Genomic DNA, 26,885 nt, shown 5'->3' on the forward strand with positions numbered 1-26,885 from the left:
CTTTTGGAAACTTTAGGAGTCACCAGGGTTTAAAGTAGGGTTAAAGAATCTGGAACAACATTCAGCTAATGAGTGATTCAATGTGATGAAGTGCCTCTGTGCCTTGAAAATATAGGATGTGTAAGATGAGGTGTGATATCTTTATATTTCATGCAAACGGCTGAGCTTTTCTTCATAGGGGGTTTTAGCTCACCCTTGAGGAGACGGTTTGAGGAGACGGTAAAAAGTTTGAACGTATGTGAGGCTTAAAGTTGATGCTTTTAAGTGTCTGATCAGGTTTCCTTCTGGGCGCATCCAGGCATGTTCAAAGGGTAGAACCCAGGAAAGACCTGCAAGAGGCTGGGGAGACAAAACTCCTAACATGGCCCACGATGACCTGCAGCGGGAAGACCTGAAAAGGTGTGTCTAGGGAGGACAAAGCAGTGATTTGGAAGTCAAAATAAAAGATGGATGTTAGAAACTAAATTCAATTCAAAATGACAAGAAAAAATTCTGCTTTTCAGTGCCAGTTTTTATTTGGAAGGATAACCAGACTTCTAATAATTCAGGTGCTGCTGTGGATTAGGGGATTCTGCTTTTGGTGGGCTGAACCTGACAAAGAGAACGCACTGAAGTGATGCCAACAAATAATGGAAGCTCTGGTCTAAGCTGTCTGAATATTTGCTTTGACCCTGACAGAGCTTCTTGTCTTGCTTAAAGAAAGCTTTGAATGCTGCAGATGTTACAGTGTCTTACCCCAGCAAGTCAAGGCCACACATGAAAAGTGCTCCCAAGCACTGAGAAAGTGAGAGAAACCACACCAATGAGATGGAGCAGGAGAAAAGTTGGTGTGTGTCTCTGGTGGAGGGGGGGTGGTTTAACTGGAGTGTGTTAATTTGTATCTGGAGTTGAGATGTCTGAGGGGAGGGCTGGATTAGAAAGCGGTGGTCCATAGAGGAGACGCTGGGAGTCAGATTTCAGCTTTACGAGGGCCCCTTGAGTCCCGATTCACTGAAGCTGCCTTTGTTTGACTGAGAACCAGAGAGCGAGCGAGAGAGAGAGAATCAGGGGGCAAGAGAGAGGAGGAGGAAAGAGCAGTTTTTAGTTTGGAGTGAATGAGAGCGAGGCAGAGTGAGCTCCATCTCTCTCTCTCTCTCTCTCACTGTCTCTATCAGCACCATATATAAACAGGGCAACTTTAGCGTGGACTTAAACTCACCAACACTAAAGATGTCTCCACGGTAAATGAAACCCACTGTGTTTTCTGTAAAGAAGTTGAATTGTTGAACTTTTAGCAAGTTTTCTTATTCCTAAGTTGTGTTTTTTGTGCAGCATTCCTCCCTGGCTCTTTGGATTATTTCTCCTTGCCCTCCGGTTCTGCTGCCATTGCTCGTCTGCCTATCAGCTGCTGGACGGTATGTGGCTGTTGACTGTTTTTTTTGTTTTTTTTCTTGTTGGAAGAGTTTTTTTCCTGCTGTTGGCAAACTTTCTGCTGGTTCAGAGGTTTTTCAGCTGTTGAATATGAATGATGGAGCAGTTGCACTCTACTCCTGAAAGGGAGTTTCTGTTACCTAAAAAAGTGTGTGTAAATATTACTCTGTTGATAATGTGGTTAGCTGAGTAGCTTAGGACATTTTGGATTTAATTAATGTTCAAGTAATAGAAATGTTGATGTTTCAGCTTTCAAGGTTGTATATTTGACCACATTTAAAAAGACAGCGTAAGATTTCTTTTAAGTCTCTGGCTGTTGTTTCTCCCTTTCACTACAAATCTTCTAGGCTCTTTACTCACATGTTGGTGATAATTAAAGTGCATAATGTAGCAAAGACCCTGGAGATGTCTTGAGAGAATTTGAGCCTGTTTTTTGAAGTGGTGTTCAAAATGAGGCCCCAGTTTGACATCCTAGGTGATGTTTTATATTGGTGTTATAAGACCAGGTTCACTTGAGCAGGAGATACATTAGGGAGCCTTAAATGTCTAATGAAGAAACATATACTGCCCTACACTGAGGAGAACAGGGTTACCATTGGTGTGACATAATTGTCACCACTTTCTAAAGTTTATTCTCTACTGGGATATATTTTAGGCCAGTTCAGCCCACCTGCAGACCTATCCATAAAAAACCAATTGAAGTTAATGTGATCACAGACCAGCTGATCATCAGAACATCTGGTGCCTAAGTTCACTTGGGATGGTTCTAGAGTCACCTTACACAACACTGATTATAATGCAAATTTAGGGAGGATGAGGTGGAGGTGCGATGGATGGATGTGGACACAAACTGGCATTCCCAAACTCTTTGGCAAACCAGTGCTTTTAAATTTATAGCATTGATGCAAACGAGGGAGATTCCTCTAGGCTTCTGTTCCATATTATTTCTTGAGTTATTTCTTGGCTGACTTGTTTCTCTGAACCCCTGTGCAGTGCTTTGCTGTTTCTGGAGACTGTTTTCACAGCTTAAACCTAGATTTTCTTTGTAGTGATTAATACATCACTCAGGACACTTTAACATATTTCCAATTAGTGCTGGAAGACTTGCAGATTTTCTTTTCCATTGCAACTGGATACCAGTAAAACCTCACAATGTGCTTATTGACAGACAAGCTCTGCACTCAGTAGCACTGCATAATTAAGGGAGTGAAAATGATGCAATGCTGAGCATTGGAAGGTGCATGTCATAGATGACGGTCATTGCCAATTATCTCTGAGAGCCTCACTTTATTAGTTTTCATGCTACGCTTCAGACAGACAGGCCAATATACCATCACTGCTTTCGTCAGTGTGCTGGAATCCAGATTAGCATTTGCGGTTATCTGTAAGGATATCTTGACCTGTGTAAACCACAAAGACCCTCATGTCACAAAAGCAGCATTGTCCAGGCTTAGCTAAATGATTACAGGGTCTCGTTACCTGATGTGGCCCTTATGGAGCTTAGTGGTCTTGCTGATATTAGGAATTAAACACAACCTATGCTCCTGCTGGCTTAAAAAAGTGTGACCACTTTTAATAAGCCTGTCCTCTTAAGAGATAAATGGAATATAATCGCGTGGGAATGAAAACAAGCTTTAAATGTGCTCTGCATCCAAGCCGAACTGGTGTTGATGTGTGTGAGGAGGTGGGTGGCGCTAAAACAAATTTTCTAAAATGTCATGGTCCAGTTTCCTCTACTGTAGATCCTGCAGATGTTGGGTGAGCCAGAGGCTCCATTCTCAGGCTGTTTGTGTGTTTGCCATATTTATAATCCTCTGCCATGATTCACTTTTTCAAGACGGGAAAAAAAGCAGAGTGTGCTTGCGCACGCTGGCTCACTTGCCCGAGAGAGCACCAGGGACACATATTTCCAAGCTGCATGTTGTAAATATCCTTAAACAGAGCTGTCGCTGTGGCAACATTCACGTTTCTGTGCATGATTTCAAACAGGAGAAAATGATATAATCCTTTCTCTTAGTGTGAAATAGTGCAAACTGCTTTTCTTAGCTATGTCTGTTACTAATGTGTGAGGATGGTTTTTAGCTGGAAGCATCAGAACTAAAAGCTGGAAACACAAAGAGAAATTCCATGACTGGAACATTACAGCGTCTGTCAGTGAATGAATAAATGAGTTATGTATTAAAGAGTTACATGAGTCATTTGAACTAACCAAGTGGCAGCCCCCAGGGCTAAAAAGTTAAGCCAATATAGCAGTGCCAAAAACTGCAGCTCTTTGAATGGCTAATTTAAGCTAGCCCCAAAAGTGAGTCAGTTTTCAGACTCCCATGTTATCATGTCCAGGTCTGCAGCAAAAGTTTATATATAAAACAGCTTTAGTGTACAATATATCGCTAATTACCATCTTTCATAACATTTGTGAGAGAGATGAATGTACAATGGTCACTCTTTTAAAGCCTTTTAAAGATTTTGTTATCTTTCAAGGCTTTCTTGTAGCACAATGATTTCACAAAATGATTGCTGTGCAGGTAATTGTGGTAATCGCTGGTTAAAGATGTTTGATATGTGCCTGTGGGATGAATCTTCCTAACGCAGCTTCATGACATGAGCTGATAACTTGTAGTGGTCACTTCAAGGATCCAAAAACCCAAGATGTGGAAGGCCACACATGCTCAGGGTTTTAAAAATGGGACATTGTGTTGAATGTGTAGACGTATAGATTTTCTTTTAAATTTGAAGTTAAATATGTTGAGAACACCATTTTGAAAATCCCATTAATAAGTAAAGAAACTCTTTACAGACAAAAATAAATTGTAAAACCACTTTGGTCCAAGATGAGAAGGATCCAAATAGCCTTGTTCTATAGTCTATAGCCCTTTTGTTTTCATATCCGAAAGAATAATAAATGAATACCTCCCAGGGTACTCCCTGTTTTCAATTTTCACTAATGAGTGCATATGCATTTAACAAACTCCATATATTGAGCAGCAACTCTGTATGTGCACTTGCACATGCTTGCATAGGCTTATATGCGACAAAATGAGTACACGCATGCAAAGCTCTCCAGCTGGTGTCCATATGGTAATTATTGTCCAATGATAATGGTTTTAATTATCTGAAACAAAATAAAAGTCCAGGACAGTGAACAATGAAGGATGCAAAGACAATGTGGCTGATGATGTGAGTGTAAGAGAATGTGGTCACGGTGATTACACTGAACTTGGTGCTGAAGGTAATTATAGTGATCAGGGTGATTATGATGAGGACAATGGTGGCGATGATTATCACAAGATTATTGTCATGATGCAAGTCTTTAGAGAGGTTGAAGGGTGTTGTTAGAAGTATATTACCGATATAAGAAAAAATAGGGTGGGGAATGACTGTGGTTTGCACACATGACCCATATTTGACTTTTGTATGAAGCTGTTTTGAATGAGAAAATGTTGAGCCAGAAGAAAACCTCAAGTTTAAATATATAAATGTGTTGCAAAATAAAACAGAATGTCATACAGTTTAAAAGAGATTGATTCTCACACCAAAGCACAGCATTTTTTTTTCTCCTAGTAAACACAGGCCTGTTTTCTGTTTATCTCATATTTGCTCTGTGAAGGTCATCAGGGTAATGAGGGTTAGACTTGCATCACTCTGACAATCTGTGTGCCATAAACCAAGCGACTTTACTGACCTCAAGATTACCACTGGCAAAAGAACCAAACGATAGATTCAATATAGGTCACGCAAGTATAAAAGAGTTGATTTAACTCACTGAAATGTCAACCTTTCTCCAAAAACTACTTTGGAGTTAAACCACCAAAGATGCTTAGCTGCACAGTGCTGGATATATTTCCTGGGGTGGTGTCATGCTTTGTCAGTGTCAGATGAAGACTTCAAGTGTGATGAAAACAATGGAAATGGAAATAAATCTTTGTGGAAATACCAGCTCCTAATTTTAGCTGGAAGCCACTGGATTAATGCTGCATTAGCCAATAAAAAGAGGAAGATCTGAGTAGAACTCTTATTAATCCAAAAGCTTTGGTTTCATGAGTAGCTGGTGAAATTCACTGCATTATATAACATTAAAACCTGTAGATTCAGACTTAATCGTAGTTTTAATAATACAGCATGCTGACACTGACTATAAGGAAGCAATATGTAATCTTTCCACATCCATTTGGACTTGGTCTGACTTGATGAGATCCTGGTTTGGCTCCAGTTTTGATGTGGGTCATCTGGATTGTAGGCTTGAACAGAGGTAACATGTCAGCTTTTGATTAAGACTGTTATTCTAACTACTTCATAGGGAGATTCTCAGCCCTGTCCAACTGTGATTTCATAGCTAAGCAAAAAAAACCCCAAAAACTTGCATACAACATTTGGGGCTTTAAAAGTCTGTAACATTTTCCTATTAAAATAATAAATGTCCAGTTTCCATCCACAAGATGACATAGCAGACAAGTGAGTCAACTCATAAAATACTGAGCTTGTATTTCTTGGGAAACATCACAACAGTGAGGTCCGAGCACAAAAGCTGTCACCAAAAAGGAAACAATCAAGTGATATCACTCTGACTACCACCGAATGTTAAGAGAGGCCAGCTGTTTCTTTGACCACATCCACGTGTTTATAAACTGTGACAAATTTGCCAATGGGCCGTACGAGGTTACACAGTATAAATATTGCTGCCTTTGCTATTTTATGCTGTAACTGACACGTGTTTTCCTCCGAGATGTTCAACTCACATGAAAATTAATTAACTGTTGGAAGCACGACCATAACAAATCAAAAGTTTGCTTTAGCTTGCTAATGCACTTCGTCTTGTATACCTTTTGGTTTTGGCTCAGGAAACGTTTAGCAAATCACATCAGAATTCCTGAACTAGTTTCTTTCAGTTGAGAGAGCCCTTTCAATCTGTTATAAAAGGCAAACATTACATTGTTTCCAGTACTATAGAGTAAAAAGAGAAGATGCATATCCACAGAATTCACACCATGGTTGTGCAGGTTATGAAAAAGACCAAATATGCTCACTAGTGACAAAACACCAATCTAACCACAAACTGCATATTAAAGATGGCTGTAGCCACTGTGGTGTCACCTACCAATTTCTGTACTTTTCACACTTTAAATCTGCACTTCTAGAAGTTGTTTCTGCAAACTATTACATGTATCAGCCTATCAATTTGTCATCTGTCACTTATCTGAGTGTGAGTCACAGGGGCAGCAGTCCAAGCAGAGATACCCAAACATCCATTTCTCCAGCCACCTCCTCCAGCTCTTCCAGGGGGTCTTCAAGGTATTTCTAGCTCAGCCTAGAGATGTAATTTCTTCACTTTGGGGTTTCCTCCCAGCAGGATATGCCTGAAACTTCTCACCTAGTAGACGCCCAGGAGGTATCCTAAACACCTAGACACTGGAAAATGGACCTATTCACCCTCTTTTACAGTCATTTAGGCATGAGAATATGTGACCTAATGTGTCTCTTCTTGAGATAAATGAGTTGAACCATTCTTGTGGCTGTTTACACTTTCATATGTCAGCAAGCTCAAACTGATTCAAGATGTACTGTGGCTTGTTTTTGTTGCAGTGTCTGCAGCCCAGGTTATTACTGTTTACTTCCAACTTCTATATTTGGTCCACTGTACCAACTGCTGTCTTCATCTGGATTGTATTTCATTCATCACTTGTGACTGATTGTCATGTGGTCTTGATCTTGTCTTTTTTGATTTCTTTTTCTAATATTCTCATTAAAATCTTTCAAAATGAACACGAGACCATGAAAACGCAGCTACAAAGACACTGGCTGTGTGCTGCTGACAATAACACTTTGAGGAAAGCTGCAATACAGCCTGTATTGGGGCCTCTGCAAATGATCCAAAAGAAACCCTTAACTAAAAACACGTGCATTCTCCTGGAGGGTAAACAGGAATAGCTAAATTTGTCCCGGACAAAACAAGCCACTATTTTAAGTGGCAGTCTGTGTGGGATGAGATGGATGACCGTCTTCAAGGCATGAAACCTGACAATAAACACAGGATGTGTTAAGTATAGCAAGTTTCTGTGTGGGAAGATAAAGGTGTGATCGCTAATGTCACTTTGACCTCCCCTTTTTTTTTTTAAAGTCTTCTTTTGGAAATTGATGGAGCATGTTGGCAAGTTCAAATTCCTAAGATAACTTATCTTTACTAAACCTCTCATTAATTCTTATCTGAACATCCATTGTCGCTCCTTTAAATCAAAGCCTTGGCCATCAAAGGGGTTTTTCTTTATCCTAAATACTGGAGCTCCAAGCACTTTGTTGGATGTTGTCAACTGTTTTCTTTTTCCTGGTCTTTAATCTAGCGCTGGATGAAGAGGATCAAACAGCTCTGCGCTTTGACTCCTTTACCGGCTGCCGCTGCTGTTTATGTCTGGAAGATATCAATACTCTTATTCTACATATAATAGATTTTTTTCTTAATGACCTTTAAGAGAGAGAGAGAAAAAAGAAAAATACAGATTAAAGACGTCCGTACTTTGCCATGACAATTTGTTCAGCTTGGCCCTTAGTGATGAATTCTATTAATCCCAGGAGTTTGTCTTTATAGTGCTACTAGCAGGTCAAAGTCCTTCCTTTTTCCATGTGAAATCTCTGTAAAGTCTCTAGATAGATGTGCATGAAAATCTGCCACAGACAGTCCTTGTGCTCACACAATTAATCCCATGACAATATTTTTGCCCAAAATTATTCTGACATGTGGTTTTGTTTGGGAAATTCCTCAAGATTTGGCTGAATTTTTGGAATTTTTGCATCACTTGGTATGAATTCTCTGTTGGGTCAAAATGTCCCACCACTGCCATAGATTCCCATTAACCCCCTTTTTTGGCAGCATATCTCAATCAGAGACTTGCATTAATATACTTCTATGTAGTACACTACTAGTGTACTGGGTAAATGTTGACAATATAGTGCTGCCCGAGATCACACAAGTTGTGCACAAAGTCACATTATGACTGAAGCATTTAACCATGATTGCCATGCTGTTTAACTTATTTTAGAAAGGTTTACTATTATTTATGCTACAGATACTACAGATTACTGTAGTATTACTTTAGCACAGATTTATCTTGGATGTTGAAGATAAAATGCATATAAACCAAAAAACAGCTAAACAAAGTTGATAGCTAGCTAGAAGTGGTATCACCATGAACATTAGCTATGTATCTTCCCTACCAGCTGAAATTTAGTTGTTGGTCTCTAGCCTTTTGCTGCTTTTGGACTTTTGTGTCTATAATATACAGGCACATGTAGCCATGAAGCCAACAAGGAGATACAAAAACTGTACCTTTTTTATGTTTTGCAGATATAAGACCACTGACCGTATGACATTAACTTGTTAGCCATTCTGAATGTGTGACAATCACATTGACCATGTAGGATCAAGTGAGTAAGACACCAGTCACACAGGCCTAGAGACTGGTCCTTAACCAGCTGACAACCACCAGTCATGTGGGGAAAAATGAGTATTCCCAGACCGGTTGTGATTGGTTGCTAGAGGTTGATGGCAGTCCTGGGAAAATAATTTCCAAAGCCCCAGGCCTACAGACGGCCAATCATTGAGGGGAAAATGTGTATTCCCCAACTGGATGACTGAGAACCTTCACAGACATGTATTCCCCAACCAGATGGCAAAAACCTCCTTGTGATTGCTTTGGTTGCTAGACCACTACCAAGCTATGTGCACATGACATCACACAAGAAACCCCAATATGGTAATGTCTGGCTTCAAAAAACCAGCAAGACCAAAGATGTCACTGTGGCTGTGTCTATTTTTTATACAGTCTAAGCTGTGAACACACATGCACTCAAAGTAGCTACTGTAGGACCCAACAAAGAAGTGTGTTAAATGTACTTTTTTAACTGTGGCCAAATCTTAAGTTGTTGTACATCACTTCTGCTGTAGATGCTACACCTGGGACAAATTTTTTGATTGGAAGGTAACTGAAAAAATATTAAGTAAAAATCTTCTTTTATGAAAACCCCTGTTATTGAAGTACCTTTGAGAAAGACCATTTGCTGTGTGTCCTTGAAGAGCAGTTTAATGGCAAAGACCAGAGAGAAAAGCCTTCTCTGCAGTAAGTACTGGAACATCACAGTACTTAAATATGGTTATAGCTATAAACATATGTTGCTGAACCACAATACATTATGTGTTTGTGTATGTTGTATAAAGTATGACTCAGAATCTAAATCTGTAAGTCTTGCCGTGTTCTTGTAGGCAATGGGATGATGAAAGGCTGTCGTCAGAAGGGCTTAGAGGTGAATCAAAACTCCAATTAATGTTAATGTAATGTGGTCTGAATCGGCATGTTTATTTTTCTGGGAGAGGCCAGCTTCCTGGCTTTTGCACTACAGAAGGCCGATGGGTGAAAACATGGAATTTCTAACAGTATGGAAATTGTCCGTCAGGCCGGAAAGATACAGTCGAAACAAGCAGGTGTCTGTTCAGCTGTGTGGGGACCACAGAGCGAGAGGGCATGCCCTGTCATAGTGCAAAGGAGCATCTGAGTCTGTGATGAAGTCATGGAGTGAACAACTGCATTGTGTCTCAAAAACATGCTTGCATGTGAGGGTTGCTGGTGTCATTAATGCACCACAGTGCTTTTTCTGTATGGATAACAATGAGAAAATTATGGGGTTTTTGTTTAGTAGTGCATACTTGTCTGTATAAGTGCACGTTGTTGTATAGGTATGCAGCACATTGTTACCGTGTGTGCTGCAGGAGGAGGGCATTTGTAATGACAGAGCAGTCATCAGTGAGGATAGATTTATGAGGCATCCTTTCCTTTCCAGTTTTCCTTTCCTTTGCTCTAAAAAAAGACCACCTTTACCCTTGAGCTTGTTTCCTGCTTTAAACCAGGATGATGGTGTTAGTGAAGATAAGAATGTGTTGTTCATTCATTCTGAGCTATTTTGTTCCTTCAGCCAAGGGGACTGAAGGTGGCACTTTAACATCTAATCTTTAACTAATCATCCACAATTGTTGAAAAGGTAGTATGTTTCCGTTCACTCCAAAGTGACCGACATTTATCTGCTGCTGGGACCGCCTTCACTCTTCTGCAAAGGCTTCATGCAGGATTTTGGCTGCAGGGATCCTCTCTCATTCTGACACAAAAGAACAAAAGTAAAGTTGGCCTTTGATGATGGGCGATAAAGCGCGATGCTGTTGCAATTCATCCCAAAGGTGTGTGATTGAAGTGGTGCTTTGTGCAAGCTATTGAATTCTTTCACACCAAATCATCAATTATCTCTGTGTTATGCAGGACGGAGGTATGGTATACATATGGTGTCTACATATGTTTGGCTGTGTAATCCAATTTGTTTTGTTTCTTTAAATTTTTCTTATCTTTGCTCACACTCGGCAGACTTTAAGTAGGGTGTACTGAGTCACAGTTCAGCTGTTGCACTGGTATACTGTCCCAGCCTTGAACCCCCATGGCTCTTGCCTCCTGTCTAGCTGATAGATGGCATGTGGTCATCAGCACAACAAAAAAAACAGACTTCAAAGAACTTCTCATGTTTAAACTCGTCACCACAGAAACCTGAACTTTGAATGCTTTAACTTTTTTTGCTTGTTCTTGTGTTTACTCCATGTAAACGCCACCTGCTTGATTCCTAAAAGGAGGCCTGCATGATGCCTTTTTTGATGAATTTCACTGAAATTAGAGCAGGATGGGTGTTTCTCTTTGCAACCCTGAAGTGTAACATTGTGAGATCAGTATAAACACAGGCAATGGTGAGAAGTCGTAGAAGACGTATTTCCCGGAGAGAATCTGTTGGGAGGATCTCGATTATTTCACAGTGGGTGGTGGGATTAGCGGCGGTGTCTGTGTGCACTCAGCTGGTCTGCAGCTGGGATGTTTGCGAGCACGCTGTCGATTCACTTCCTGAAAATCCCAACACAAACCTAGCTGATGGTTTGGTATCAATTTACCTCTATTGTATCACCACCACTGGCAAGTAAACATCAACAAACATCTGTCTCAGCTTCAGGCCCTCTCTTCTTGAGTGTTTCATGCCATTTCTCTCCTTTAATGTTAATTTGTCTATTTGCCTATGTTGGTGCACATGCTACACTATTTCTTTCATGCCTCGCTAAAACCATAAGCACCTTCCATCATTTTCCATCAAAAATAAATGAATAAATAAATATGTGACAGTAAATCTGTTTTGTTGCAGCATATGAGGTGGTTTAAGAGCAGGTAAGATACAATGAACAATGGATATGCAAGCTTAAGGATCATTTCCACTACCATTTACAAAGAAAAAGTGTTTGACTGGAGCTTGGTTGTGGGTTTTAAGTGGGCTGCTTTAGAGGGCAGTAAACATAACCCCAAGCCTGTGTGCTCATACAAATCAAGTCAAACATCTAGAATCTGATTTCTTCAGTTGTTCCAGCTCTGACTTGAAGTCTTGGGCTTGTAATGAGTCACATTTGTTTTGTATGTCTCTGGTTGAAATGTATTGAAAGATGGAATTTGTTTTTCTTGTGTCCGGCGTCATTTAAGCTCAAGGCGTGTCCATACTTATTGCGTTCTCTGCAATTTTTGTCAATCAAGTGCAATTACAAAACATCTGAAATGGTCAGAACATTTTCTGATACTCCCACGGGGCTTCTAAATATCCATACAAAATGCTCGAGTGTTGATGAGGACGAGCACTTGGGTGTTCTCCATTTCTGTGTGCTCTGTCATCCTCACCACTGCTAGATTACCCACGATTCTGTAGCACAATGCTGCCCTCAGTTCTGAAACATTTAAGATGACCCCATTTTAGTCTGAGCAGAGAAGTGTTTGTTTGATTATTTCTCCACCAACCAATGTGTTTTAGATGTGTTTGTCCACTTTTGATAAAATTGCATTTATTCGTACTTGTAGCATCCCAGTTTGAAAATGCAAAATATATTTTCTGCTGTCAAGCAATGCAATCCAAAAGCTAAAATGAATATGTTCATTAACTAAAAGTAGTTTTATTTAACCTTAAAGCTTTTTAGCTTTGCTATCACATTCTGATTATCCTCAGTGTTAGGTCAAGAAGTAAAATACAAGGATACAGTCACATTGCTTGTAATATAGTAGCAAATAGGCTTGGACAGAAACTTCAAATACTTCTCTAGGTGACTTTGGAGACGTTTGTTTTTCTTCTTCTTCAGGTCTTGGTTGAACAATGCTGTCATCACTCAATGCCTCAGGCAACATCAGACATCCCAGGCTGGTGCCCAGACCCCTAAAGCTTTCAACAGCTTCTTTTGACCAGAGTAGAAAGAAAAACAGATCAATCTTCTAAAAAGGTTTCTAACTCAAGAGCAAGTTCAGCCCCAGAGAACAGTCTTGATGTTTTCACTGCACTTAATTGAAAATGTCTACCTATTAAGTATAATTGGCCAAGCTTTTAGATCAACAAGAAACCAGAGATGACAACTTAATTGGGGTCATGAGATTACTTATCAAATTTCGGGTCAGACAGACCAGTTTTGTCAGTGCCATAAGCCTTCCATTGTGTCGCTCCCAAACATTTCAACAGCCTCTCATAGCAAAGTGTGGAGAAAAACAGCAAAGCAGATCCGGCCGTTCCACATAAATTTAAGCAATCATTAGTTACTATGTTGTTCTTTGTTCCTACAAAACAATGCCATTTCCTCGATGTTTCACCACCTTCTTTTGTATTTCCTTCAATTTTAAGTCAGAACGGGCCACAACGCCCAAATGTGGGGGTTTTTTAGGGAGAGTCACCATTTTGCAGAATATGTGTTGGATAATTTTTAATGCTTTTATTTTAAAAAAAATTTAATGAGCAGTAAACTCAGTTTATATCGATACTGGAACTGCTTTCACCATATTTTAATGAGATAATAAGCTGTGTTTTTCTGTTTACTCAGCATTAATAGTCATGGCATGAAGTAATCTGTCTGCCCAAATGGACCTCCTTCCATTGTGACGTCTTTACCCATGAAAGCACAATGAAACTTGGGAATGTGGGGAAGTTACAGGCAATGGTTTTACTGGAAGAATCATGGTTGTTAGCAGGATGTATCTGGCAAGCAGAGCCTTAAATTAACTGCAACAGTGAAATGCTGGTAAATTGTGCCTGTGGTTTGTCAGGCAAACCTAGTGGTCTGTCTGGTAGGAAGTTACATAGTTTTTAACTAGATGATTCTATTATGCTGTAATTTTTAATCCAAATCAGCTGTGTAGCTAGCATAAAGTTATTTTTCTGATTTCCTCTCATTCTGTAGAGATTGAGCAAATATGTCTTTCTCCAATGTTTCAAAGAGGAAGTAAAATCCTTCGCATTGTTCTGACTGAACTGTAATCAAAAACACAATTTTTCAAAGCTTCTGCTTGGAAATCAACTATTTGATCCAAAGGACAAGGTCTTGGCTCTTTTCAGGCTCTGGAAATATCACACCATATATTTCAGCCATAAGAAATTTAAGTTTCCTTTCATTCTCCTTGCTTTCCTCATACCAAGGTCTCAAGTCTGGCAACTCATACTGAGCCCCTATCCTAATATATGAAGTCTTCTTTTGTGTACTTGAGGGTTACTTGACAATTTTATTGTTCATAGCCAGGCAGAGAGAGATCACAGAACATTTTTTTAGGCTAGTCTTTCTCTTGGACAATCATAGGGCATCAGAGATACATGATGGATTGTTTAGTCACAGCTAACTGATAAGAATGGATGAAATAATAATAATAAATGGCTACAGTTGTTTCATACACTCTTTTATTATCACTGAGAGCTTTCTCATCAGATCAAACCTATTTAAAACTCTCGTTCCTTTTTTGTTCTGACTGGAAGAACAAAAGAACTACATCAAAGCATCTCATAAAAGCATCCCATAATAAGAGCTGTATAGTCACATAGCAGCAAATTCTTCGTGATTTCATATGGCCGCTGCTCATCCCAAACTATCCTGACAGGTGTTTTGGATTTTCAACATTTGTTAGCAATTTGTATGTAGCGTCAGTACAAGACAGAGGGGCTGAAACCAATTTGCTTTACTAACCTATATTTATATACATTTCATGGAGTAAACTGCTCCATGAAAGACTGAAGCAGTTTGAAGGGCACTCAGAGTTGTCATCCTCTGCCAAAGCTAATGCCATATCCTGTCAGTTTTAAACAAAGCAATCTGGATCCACACCAAAATTAAACGGTTTCTTCCTTTGCCCATGTTCCACATCTCGAACAAATCTCACAAATTATGGCTATTTAGTTTTTGCATAAGCTTGCTGACAAACAAAAGGCATTGAATATTTATTTTCACCTTCATTTTGCCTTGCACTTGGAATCTAGGGAGAAATACACCTGTGATTATTTATAGCAATGGCTGGCGGTAAAATCAAAACAAAGTTGACAACTTAATCTTCCAATATGTCAAACACTGACATTGCAAAGTCCCATTCCATGATGAATCACAACATAAAGCCTGAAATCCTGAAGATTTGTTTTTTTCAAGACTCTGTATGTGCAAATCACACAACATCGTCATGCTGTCAGTTAGTCTTGGATGAGGAAGTCACGTCCAGGTCAGATGTTAGGATTAAAGACCTTGTCAGAGGGCCAGCGAGCACTTGAGGATTTTTCTGGCTTTTAACAGCTATGTGCAACCTCCTCTGTTATAGAGTGACTGTCAGTAAGGAGAGAGGCCAGTTTCTAATTCTGGAAAGCTTTACACCCATGCAAAAGTACACACAGTTAGCACACACAGCTTTGCTGAACTAAGACTCAGTTGTAACATTTGCTTTTGGATTAGGTTACTTTAACAATGGCTCCGTAAGTCAACTGGATTCATCTGGCAAGTCTAAGACTCTTTATTAGAGAGGTGAAATAGTTGTTTTAGGGACACAAAGTTACATTTTGGGGATTTGATTTCCCTTTCAAGACAAAAAAGTCCCCATATGGTAAAATATGTGCACTGTATTTTTTTCCAAACTCTCTAGCAGGTAGAAAGCTAGTCATTATAAATGTTTTACCAAATATTCATTATAAGATTTAAGTTTATTTGAAAAAAGAATATATGCTAATTTCATTTCATAAAATGGATTTACAGGTTTTCAATGTAAAATTAAAACCTTTTGTTCTCCTTTTTTCCCTTTTTATCCTAAAACTGTCAAAAGGGTTAGGTGAAGATGTCATGGCTCTGATCTACATTAGTCTTTCCATCTGTTGCATTAGCATCCATTGTATTCTCTTTAAATCTGTCAGGTTTTTTTCTTTTTCTTCTTCTTCTTTTTTTATTGAGACCTTATTGAGATACCGAAGGTCTCAGTGGATTATCATGGACACACTGATAATATGGAACATAAAATGTGTCCAAAGCTATAGCCTTGGCTGTAAAAACAGAGCCAATGTATCCATCTTGCTGACGATCAGCTGAAGCAGATGCGGTACAGGCTCTCGGGTATTTCAGGAGCTTGACTGATTTAGTGTAGCCACTGGTTGCACCTGCAGTGCTGGGACAGTGGTTATGAGCTTATTTTACACAAAATCCCAAATCTGTCATGATCCTGGGCCATGTTGGCCCAGCATTCTTGGTTCTCTTGTATTTTTGGTATGTTGTTCTGTATTTAGGCCATGGTTCCTGCCCTGTTACGTTGTTCCTTAAGTGTTTTCCCCCTTGTGACTCTTACCCCCTGTGTGCCCCTCTGTGTATCTGTGAGCCCTCGTCTCTCCTTGTGTTTTATTCCATGTTTTCCCCAGCCCGTTATGTCTGTGCTCTCCCCGTGCTCTCTCTCCTCCTGTCTGAACCTCTGTACTTCCTATTTTACTTTGACAGTCTCCCGTCAGTGTTGCGTTTACTCCTGCCTTGTCTTGTTATGATTATCAGCGTCACCTGTGTTCCTCGTGTGCTCCCACTTCCCTCGTTAACCCTCTGTGTATTTAGGTCTGCGTCTCCCTCAGTTCGGTGTTGCGTTCTCCCTCATGCTGTGTGTGATTCTCCCCGTGTCTCCTGGTATGCATTATGATTAGTTTTCCCAGTTTAGTTTTGTATTGTTTGTGATCTGTTTCCAGCAATAAAGCTGTGCTTTTGAGTTCAAGTTCAGTCCCCGTGAGTTTGCGTTTGGGTCCAATCCCTGCCTGCCACACAGCGAAACATGACAAAATCTGTGTTCTCTTACATACACAGTATCAAAGGTGAAGAAGAGCAGGCAATCTGTTGTTCATTCTTTCAAACCTGGGAAATAAGGGGAACAAAACTGCAAGATTGAAGCCTTATTTCTACACCTTTTACTCACATGTTATTCACTCTTTGTCTCATCCTGCCCTCAGAAACCCTTAACATTTAGGAGAAAAGTGGAAATACACTAAAATAACAAGCCAATGAGCTCGACCTGCTTTTGACCTGACAAATGATGCTAACAGCTGCTGAGTGTTCTCGGTTATTATAAGACACTGGGGTCAAGGATTGGGGTCACTTCCTCCCCAGGATGAACCTGGACTGCATTTTGACCCAATTTAGCAACTGTTGGGATGCAAAACAGCTGCATAGTTGTTTGCTCTGAAACCCTTCTTTTGATCCACAGTACATCTTTGGTGTGGTGCTTTCTACTGTAGAGTTAATAAGAGATTAGCAACTGAGCAAAGAGGAAAGATCCACCTGAATAGCTTTGTCTGAGAATTTGTTGCACACATTGAAACATTGGCTACAAATTAGTGGAATAATTGCAAATCCTCAAATCAAACACAATAACTTTGAAAACTTTGCAGATTTCTGAGGGAGAGCTGTGGAAGAACCAAGCTAAACTAGTCACAGTAATGTGGAAATAAAAAGGGTTTCATGCAATAAATCAACTCTTGACCCAGAAGGGGACTCATTGATGACGTCCTCCAGTTCATTTTAAAGGTGTTGGCTGAGACCAGTCAGATTTCTTTACAACAAACTAGGAAAATCATTTCTGTGAGGACCTTGCTAAAGTGACCATATCTGTACATGCTGATAAACCACAATTCCCTTAACTGACTGCGGATTCACTTTGTGTCTGTTTACAGGGGATCTTAGCTCATTGGTAATGCAGAGAGAAGCCATATGGGAACTAAGAACCACTCAGAAGCTAGAGAGAGACACTTGCATTCAGCCCTCCAAAAAGCATGTGTTCAAATTGATTAAAAAGAAGTTGCGGGGTTTACAAAGGAGTAGGCAGGACCTAACCTGAAAGACTAGTCTGCATTTTTGATACAGCCTTGAGATGACAGTAAATGGCTACAATATATAAACGTGGGTCTGCAAAGCTCTGCGTAGAACCTACAAGCTATCTGTGTTGTACCATGCTAGGACCTTGAGTTCACAAATAAACACCCCGAGACCAAGGTTTGTGGGTTGCTCACATACACCTCTTTCACAGATGCCCATTCATTCAGACAGGTTATACTCTCCTGGCAGATGCTAAATCCAGCAGCACCCATGAAGTCCAAAAATTATTTATTATTATTATCTATTTATTCTTTATGTCATATACAAAGCCTTTTGCATGACAAACACTGTCTTTTTTTGCCCTTGTTTGTATGACAAACAGGAACCTCTTAAGGGTTCTGCTTACTAAAACTGCAGCTCTGCAAGTCTGTGAATGGAGTGTAAATAACTGAATAAACACAAGGTCATCAGGGTCGCTGGGATGGTCAAGAGTCTTTAAACTGTGACAGTCCACTGGCGCCGCTGGATACAGCCACACTTATGTCAGTGAATGGACTCGACTACAAGTGGATTGGCCGACGGCCCGTTCTTCAAACTGTAGCGAACAACTCACGCTGCAGAGCTAAAGCAGATGGTATCGCTCAGACCTCCCAACCCCCCGACATCCTCCCTCTGCAGGAACACTTTGGATAAGCTACATGAGTGTCTCCTGTGTGATGAATACAAACCTTAGCCTGCCTACAGAGCCTTGGCCTTCATCCCTGGAAAACAAGGAAAAGGCTTCTTAAGGGATTTCTTTATGGCTTGAGGAGCTGATATGGATGAAGATGAAAAGGTCACAGGGCTGTGTTCAGTTGCAGATGTTGATCCTTCTGAGTTTGTAGTATGTCTTACTCGGTATTTCCATCGCAGTCGCTTAACCAGCAAGCATTTTTCCATTCCTTGTGTCCAATTCTTGCTTTTCTCTTCTGACAGGAGGCAAGACAAACCACAGCCATGGCAATAGGCTGCAGGTGATTAAGTGGGAAAGAAGCCTTTTAGCTTCTCTTTGGTTTCTTTGAACTGATGATCGATCACCTCCATCTTATCCATTCTTATCACTCCCTGTCTTCATTCGTATTTTTCTTTCTCCTGCTTTTGCTCCTTCATTCAAATTTCATTTGAGAAACAACTAATACATAATTCTTCCTGCTTTATTCATGATGTGTGATACTTTGGAAAGTCTCTCCAAAGGTAATCCTTGCACTGAAGAGTAGACAATTTGGGGGAAAGCTGCCAAAAATTGACACTTTATTTTATTATTTTAGTTGGCCCATCATTCTTCTGACACGTTGGTCAGAGTGCAGTTTCTACAGCTGGTTAAACACAGCTTGGGGTAAGCCGAAACAACATGCCATTTACACGGAGCCCCGTGACATCTGAACCCTGCAGACATCCGCTTTTAACATCAGACTGTAGTTGCTCTAATTAACTTAAAGCCGATGTAAGTCTATTCCTACCAAATTTCTTCGTGAAGCAAAGACAGGACAAGACAAAAGTTTAATACTCAAGTCAAGCTTTCTTTGATTGCAGTGTTGCTATGTGCTACGTCAACTTTTAATGAAGTCTAAATGCCTTCATGTCATTCAGGTGGATATCAATGCCGTGTGTGGAAAAAGCCAGACGAGGTTCTGTTGTATTTGGTCCTCCTGTCTCACTCCCAATATTGTGATAGGTTTTTATTTCTCATAGAATTTATTTGCCACCATGTGTTATCAGCATAAAATATCATTCCAGCTATTGAGGATTTTTAATGATTCAGAACATTTTCTTAAATAAGCAACCTTAAAATTTGGCAAGACTGCTTGTCGGGAACATTATCTCTCTCCTGGCTGTTTTTGGCATTTTCAGTCAGACAAATATGTAAAGAGAGGGTAATGAATTTGACTGTTGTGAACAGTACTTGAATATCACTCACACAAAGGCTTTTTTTACATTGAATAAGGAGTGATGATTTTTTCTCTAGGAAGTCAAATTTGAACTTTTCGTGTCTTTTAAAACAAAAACATGCTTCTCAACACAGCATGTAACCCTGGCGTTTCACTAAAAACTGACCTGACCTCCGGGGCTTTAAGTGAAAAAGGAGAAATTCATGAAATATTTCACTTTACAAAGCTGATACTGTTCTCTTGCCAGTGCTGCCAAGTTGGTGCCCCATGTTGAGATTTAAGATAAAAAAAAAACTCTGAAGCAGCAGGGAGGTGGCCGCAGAGTTTTTGCATGCATGTGTGTTACAGCTGAGACAGGGAGTACTTGGCACTGCTAACCTGACTGGCTCAACTATTTGTCTTTTGGCTCTCTTCAGCCCCGGATCTGCCAGCTTGTACAGGCATGGAGAAAAAAGACCCTTATCAGTGACCCAGCTCCTGTCATGTCTTTTGACTTAAAAAGGGAACACTCCAGAGCTTTGAGTCACTGGTTCATACTCTGACCAAAACAGGTCCCGATCTGCAGGACACTCTCAATTCTTGTATTACAGAGCCAAATAGGTTTCTTAGCTTTCAACTCTAATGTTGGTTAATTTAACATTTTTATAGAAAAACAAGGTTTTTAAAGTCTAAAATCTCATGAATCGTGACCTTGTAAGCACATTCTGCTTTAACCTTCATGACCCCCCCTCCTCCAAGATGCTTTACCCTGTTTTCATTAAGAAAGCACTGCATGCACCTCTTCCACAGTCTTGTTTAGTCACACTTGGACCTTTTAACCTTTTGTAAAACATGCAGCAGTGTTTCCACTAAACTCCACTTAAGCATCGGCCAGTCTGCAGCACAGCTTCTTCTGGACGGATGTTGACGTGATTTTTAATTATTGCTTTCTTTTGGGGAGACTAAAGGGCAAAAAATTTGCACTTTAGCTTCCGTAATGCATCCTAACAGCCAGCTATTTGTGTGCTTTGTGAATATTTAATGGATCCGGTGGTTACTTTGTAATGTGCATAACCCATTTGACTCAGGTCCACATCCTCTGCAGTTTTATGCTAATGCAAACGGCGTACAAACTGAGCAATTTACGGGTGGTGCGTTGATCAAAGAGGTGATCAAAAAACCTAAGTCAGTGCATCTTTAACAGCTTTCCGCTGTATACATTAACATATATTAAGTGGGCCATAGTCCACAAAGACCACCGGCCGAGGAGAAGCTGGTCTGCCTCAATGCCCTGCTCCCCGAGATGAATTTTGGATGAAACACAAGAATGCGCTCCGCTCACTCCTCAGCGCCTTTTACGCTGACTCCAGACCTCACTTTACCAAACAGACATAAGGCTCCTGTTGTATCCATGTGCAAAGTGTGGGCTTTTTTAAAAAACTTGTTAAAACAAGATTTCACTCTAGTAATGCATTCACTGTCGCAGCTTATTTTCTCATTTTAAACTCTGTGTAAAACTGAGGTGAGGTCCACAAACTGGACACTTTTCACCTGCGCTGACAATTGTCTTCATAAAGCTTTCAGGCAAGCGGAAAAGCATCATGGTGTGTAGTCTCTGTAATAATGAATCGCAGCTTGGTGGTTTTAATACTGCAGATGGCATCAACAGGGTTCAGAGAGAACGTGTTGCCTAATTTTGCTGCGGTAGGTACAGCGAGTCATTTCTTGGATCGCAAATTTTTGTTCACTGGCAACAAAAACAACGTTTTTCAAACAAAACTGCAACACTTTTCAGTTAATTTCAAGGTTGCATTATACTAACTGTGGCTAGATAAATGTGTTAAAAAGAGTTGTCAGTTTTGGAATTGTTTACTGTAGATTTTCAGATGAAGCTGCCCCTGCACTCAACAACAGTCATCATCACTGAACAAACAAAACTGTTTCTAAAACACTGTGTTTCCAGTCTCCTGAAACTAACTAAACTGAAATTAACGATCTGTATTACTGTATGTGACAAAATCCACTTATCATTAGCTCTCCATCCAGCCTATTTCCCCCCTGGCAGTATTATATTATGTTTGACTACTGTGGAATTTCCTTGAAAACATTTCTGGTTTAGGGTTCATTGTCCTTTGCCGAATGAACTAATTGCATTTTCTTTTATTTATCCTTTAATGGCACAGTGTTGCGTTTGAATTTACTGGAAGGCCGGGGCCTTTCTGTGTGGTGTTTGTGTTTTCTCCCCATGTTTGCGTGGGTTCTGGCTTCCTCCCATAGTCCAAAAACATTCATGTTATGTTAATCAGTAATTCTAAATCAGCCAAAGGTGTGAATTTGAATGGTTATCCGTCTCTGTGTTAGTCCCTCAATAGACTGACGACCTGTCCAGGACGTATCTCTTGCCCTATGACAGCTGGTATAGGCTCCAGCCAACCATGATCCTGAATTGGATAAGCAGAAAAAAAAAAACAGGAGGCTGGATTTATCACTCAAGGGAACTAGCAGCTTATGCCTGCATACCGAGACCGTTCAGACAAAACCGAAGTACCAGTGATGACCAAAGCTCTGAGCAGGACTTATCTGAGGATGTGGGCAGAGGTTTTGTTTTGGATGCTGAGCCAAGAAGATAATGGGTCATGGAAAACTGATTTGTTATGAAATCCTGCACACAATATTTGGATGTGATTGCCGGTGACATTACTGGTAACAGTAAATTTGTGTAGGCAGGTCCTTTTTTTTCCCCCCCCTTCTCCAGCTGGATTACTGAAGTTTATTTCCTGCACAGCTGCAACATGAGTACTTTGTGCATGTAATCAGCCATTGATAGGGAATTGCAGCTCATTTACTCAATATCAGGAAACGCGTGTTGCATTCTGTTTCCTCTGTTATTTCAAAAGTTTCCAAAAGTTTGAACAGGAAATTACTTAATAATTTTGTTGTCTGATTCTCTCACTTGTCTGTTGGAGGCTGGCTCCACTATATAGTCCTGTATGTTAGTTTTTCTCCATTGGTTTGACTTATTTCTTGAATGAGAAATTACATTCTCAAAACTCTAAGATCATTTGGCAAAATACTCTTACAGTTTAGCACAACACTATAGCTCACCTGCAAAAGCTCATTTCTTCCAAAACTGTTCACTCAGGCTTCAATCTAAATCCCTTTCTCATCTAAACAGTCAGTGTCTCCAAAATGGCAAAGATCCTTCTCAATAGCTTTGGCTCATTTCTCGACACAGATCGGACATTCTCATCATTCTTGGTGCTTTTGTCAAAATAAACCTGGATGGTTGATTACAACAACATGGTCCACCTGCAAAAGCTCATCTCTCTCCTAAAACAGTTCACTCATGTGTCAAAACTACATTTCTTGCTAATCTGAATAGTCAGTGCCCCCAAAATGCATCGTCCCTTTGGCATTGTGTGAGTACTGCCATACAAAATGTTTAGATGTTTTGTCACTATGGCAGAGGACCAACAATATACAACAGAAAAGAGTAGCCTCCAAGGTTTGACATCACAGATTGCACTCACACTACCAAGGAAATTATAACCATTTTATATTCACACGCAAAGAAAGTTTCATACATATGTAAAAAGAAAATGTACATTACAGTAGTAAATTGTATGAACACAAAATCAAAAAACAAGGACTTATTCAGTGGTCGCTGTACTCACTCTCCCGCTCTTGTCCACTGTCTTCACCCTCCTGATTATTTACACGCTGTTGTCCGTCTGGCCACAGATTCTCGTCCACATCACAGCGGATAGTTTCTCTTGCGATGCAACGAGGGAAGAAACGGCGTGCATGCCGCAACCATCCCCTGCGTTGATCTCCTGTAATGTCGTCACACGCTGCGTCCATAGCATGGAGCAGGGACGGCTGATCCTGAGCATGATGCTCATACACTCTCCACCTCCAAGCAGAGAAAAACTCCTCTATCGGATTGAGGAAAGGAGAGTAAGGTGGTAGGAACCCCATGACCATCCTTGGATGCGTTGCAAACCAGCCCCTGATGAGTGGGCTATGGTGGAAATTGACATTGTCCCACACAATTACATAAATGGGTAGGTGAGGCCATATGAGACCTCTCTCATTTTCAGGGATAAAATCGGTATAAAGGCGATCCAAGAAGATGAGGAGCTTGTGTGTTGTATGGGCCAAGACTGGGGATGTGAGTGGCCACACCATTTTCAGAAATGGCAGCACACAGTTAAATTGCCCCCTCGCTGACCTGGGACATCCACTGTGGCCCAGTGGCCAATATTACGGCCACGTCTTCGGCCCTTGGCCAGGTTGAAGCCAGCTTCATCCACGAACACCAGGATGTGAGGGGTCTCATGTCCTTCCAATGCCATTATTCTCTAAAATAGAGTAAAGAACATAAAATCAGTCATACAGAAGAGTCATATACTACAGTTAGACAATTACATGTTCTCCCCCACAGGTTCAATATACTACAGGCCACTACTCCAGTGGTTCTAAACTAGTGATAGGCCTATGAGGAAGTACTGCAGGGGTATTTGAGAGAAAGGGGAGTGGGAAACACTGATGACTCACTGAGATGTTACAGTAAAACCTACAGTATTAGATAGATTTGATTGGGAGACAACAAAATAAGGATTATGAGATTTGTATCATACAGTAAACTGCAGTTTTCTGTTGAAATTGTTGAAGTCAGATGCAGCAAATACTGATTCTGAAATCAGGTAAAGGAGGTATTGAAACCAAATAAGTGAACTACTGCTTACTGTGATTACAGGTAAGGTTATAATGAGAGACAACCAGTAACTGACTTACATTCACATACTGGTAGCGCAGCTCCTTCGCTCTGTCAGAGTTCCTCTCAAATGCTACCCTGTAGATTTGTTTCATTGTCATCTGATGCTTCTTCAAAACCCGGTCTATTGTGGAGATGCTTATTGTGTTTATATTCTGGAATATATGATTGTCCTGAAGGATGGCATCACGGATCTGTCTCAGTGTGATGGCATTATTTACCAACACCATGTTACAAATCTCTCTTTCCTGTTGTTCATTGAGCAGTTTTCCTCTGCCACCCACGCGAGGTTGTCATCCAATCCTACACATAGAACAGAATACAGTAAGTTACCAGTGTAATTGTATTATTGTTTTACTCACAGTAACTTCACCACAATCCTAATGCAACATTGTAGTGACTGGAATACTACTCTAAACTGTATGAATTATGTAATTCCATAGTTTACAGTAATTTGTTCAATATCTTTCTTGTCATATTTAGTATCAAAACATTCCACTAGTCCTCTCCACCTGCTAGTATAGACCTACTACTGTAGGCAGATGCACACAAAATCTCTACAGTAAGTTATACATTTTTTGCCTCACGCACAGTGCCCTGTCCTATACAACATATAATTCCATCATAGATTACATAGAGTACATACCGGTTTTCCCTGTGAAAGGTTTGGATGATGGAGGAGACTGTAGAGTGAGGCACATTAGGCTGCACTCGACGACCTGCCTCTGCCATTGTGAGGCCATGGTTTATGACATGGTCTATAATTGTGGCCCGAACTTCATTTGGGACAGCACAGTGTCTTCGCGCACCTCGGCCTCTTCCTCCACCACGCATTCTCAGTCCTCCTCCTCCTCTTCTTCTTCTTCCTCCTCCTCCTCCTTGAGGGAGAACTTCCCCTTGTCCGTTTGCTTGGCCTTGTCTATCCATGTTCAGAGATCGGACTGGCACTGGTCAAGCTCTATATATCTGTGTTTGGCAGCACACAATCATGGAACACACCTGTGTGTGACACTCCCCCTTCGTTAGTCTAGTTTCACCTGACTGTCAATGACTGTCATCAATTTATCAAATATTCAAAGAAATTCATATATGGCATTCATGGTATTATGTTCTTGACCAATTTTGACGATTGAACAGACAGTTGTGCATGTGAGTACTTATACAATGAAATCATGCTGACATGTTTTGGAGAGAATGATCATTAGACTGAGAATCAACTAATCAGTTTAGATCTACAGGATCTATTCATTTGGAAAATGTGCTAAATGTGGGCTACCTGTATAACTGTAGGCTACTTGTACTTAATCATTTGCAAAGATGCACTGAGACAATTGAGACATGTACTAAGGCATTTGCCATTTGATAAAATGAATGAGAAATGCCATTCTGTTGTGAACATTTGCCAAGAGGTTTGGAGGTTTGTCCATGTTATTTTGAGAATGTCATTTCTGTTTCACGAAATGAGCCAAACCAATGGAGAAAAACTGTAATAAGAGTGATCAAATGGAGTCTTAATAAGGGAAGCAACGGTGTAAAGGTTTTTTCATATATAATTAAAATACCAGTAGATACACACATGGCTCCTTTCCATGAGCGTGGATGCCACGATTTATTCCGATTCCTGTAAACCATCTGGTTCGTCTTACAAGCTGCTGAAATTTAAATGGCTGTAAAAGCTCTTTCCATTTTATAGGATAATCAGCTGTGCTGTTGATGTCCTTTTTTCAGGGGCTATTAGAGCATGAACTCATTGTTTGTTGGCTTTATTGTGGAAAATATCTTGCCACTTTGAGGACTGCTGGAGCCGACTGCTTGTCATCATAACTTGGAAAAAAGTCAAAACATTACATATTACACATTTTCAGTAGTTTTCATGTTGTGTGATTTCGTCTTTTGCAAAGGTTGGTAACTTTTGCAAAAGTCTCTTTAAATGAAGAAAACTCCCTGGTCAGCCTGACATTTTGGGGGGGCTGGGAACAAGCTCCTTTCATGCTTCTGCTGTACATTAAAGCTGTAAGAGGTAAATTCCCCCTTTGGAAACCACGTTTGGCTGTGATGTCTGTTTGCCTTTCTGAATATATGAAGGACTCTATTGTAACTGTGCTCCCTCATGGTTTATCTAGGGGAAATTTACAGTACTCTGTTGCAATCCTGACTTTATACCTGCAGTAATGTACAGAAGGAAAACGGGATTACAGAACACTGAATCTGAAACACATTTCTTCGTTTTAGCACATCAAACAAGATTCGGTTTGGCTCTACAATAGACAGAAACCAAACCTATATCTTTGTGGCTAAATAGGATTTGAAAGCCTTTTCCCAATATTTGGGTGAATCCAGACTTTAAACAGTAGGAGACGTTTTCCCATACAAATCATAATCTTCACAGTATTGTCTCCATGTGTGGCTTGTGGTTCGGTTGCTGCAGCGAGGTGCTTGCAACACCGTGTAATCTGTTTCCCCTCTGGGATCAATAAATAAAGATGCAGTATCGACCACAAGCTGTCTGTTTCGGATAAACCTCCTCTGAAATGCCGCACCGAATTGAGCAAATCTGGTAGCTTGCTGACTTTGAGGCATTCTTTGTGCGTTAGTCTGTTCCTGTGCACACAGGCCTCCT

The 26,885-nt window shown here is 40.3% G+C and overlaps 1 protein-coding gene and 1 long non-coding RNA gene across 3 annotated transcripts in view; one reads left to right on the forward strand and one right to left on the reverse strand.

The window, feature by feature from the left end:
• Positions 1-930: 930 nt before the first annotated feature.
• LOC100694123 (collagen alpha-1(XVIII) chain) overlaps positions 931-26,885 on the forward strand; it is a 63,275-nt gene continuing 37,320 nt past the window's right edge. For both annotated transcript variants that reach the window (XM_013277039.3, XM_005449092.4), the window contains exons 1-2: positions 931-1,220; positions 1,312-1,394. In XM_013277039.3, coding sequence (XP_013132493.1) covers positions 1,210-1,220; positions 1,312-1,394 — 94 coding nt within the window. In that variant the 5' untranslated portion in view covers positions 931-1,209. The remainder of the gene's footprint in view (positions 1,221-1,311; positions 1,395-26,885) is intronic.
• On the reverse strand, positions 22,813-25,529 carry LOC109203542 (uncharacterized). Its single transcript, XR_003221511.1, has 2 exons — positions 24,912-25,529; positions 22,813-24,568 (listed from the first exon to the last, which is right to left on the reverse strand). It is a non-coding gene; the product is annotated as an uncharacterized LOC109203542 (long non-coding RNA).

The sequence above is a fragment of the Oreochromis niloticus genome, linkage group LG9, assembly GCF_001858045.2.
Source record: "Oreochromis niloticus isolate F11D_XX linkage group LG9, O_niloticus_UMD_NMBU, whole genome shotgun sequence".
Lineage (NCBI taxonomy): Eukaryota > Metazoa > Chordata > Actinopteri > Cichliformes > Cichlidae > Oreochromis > Oreochromis niloticus.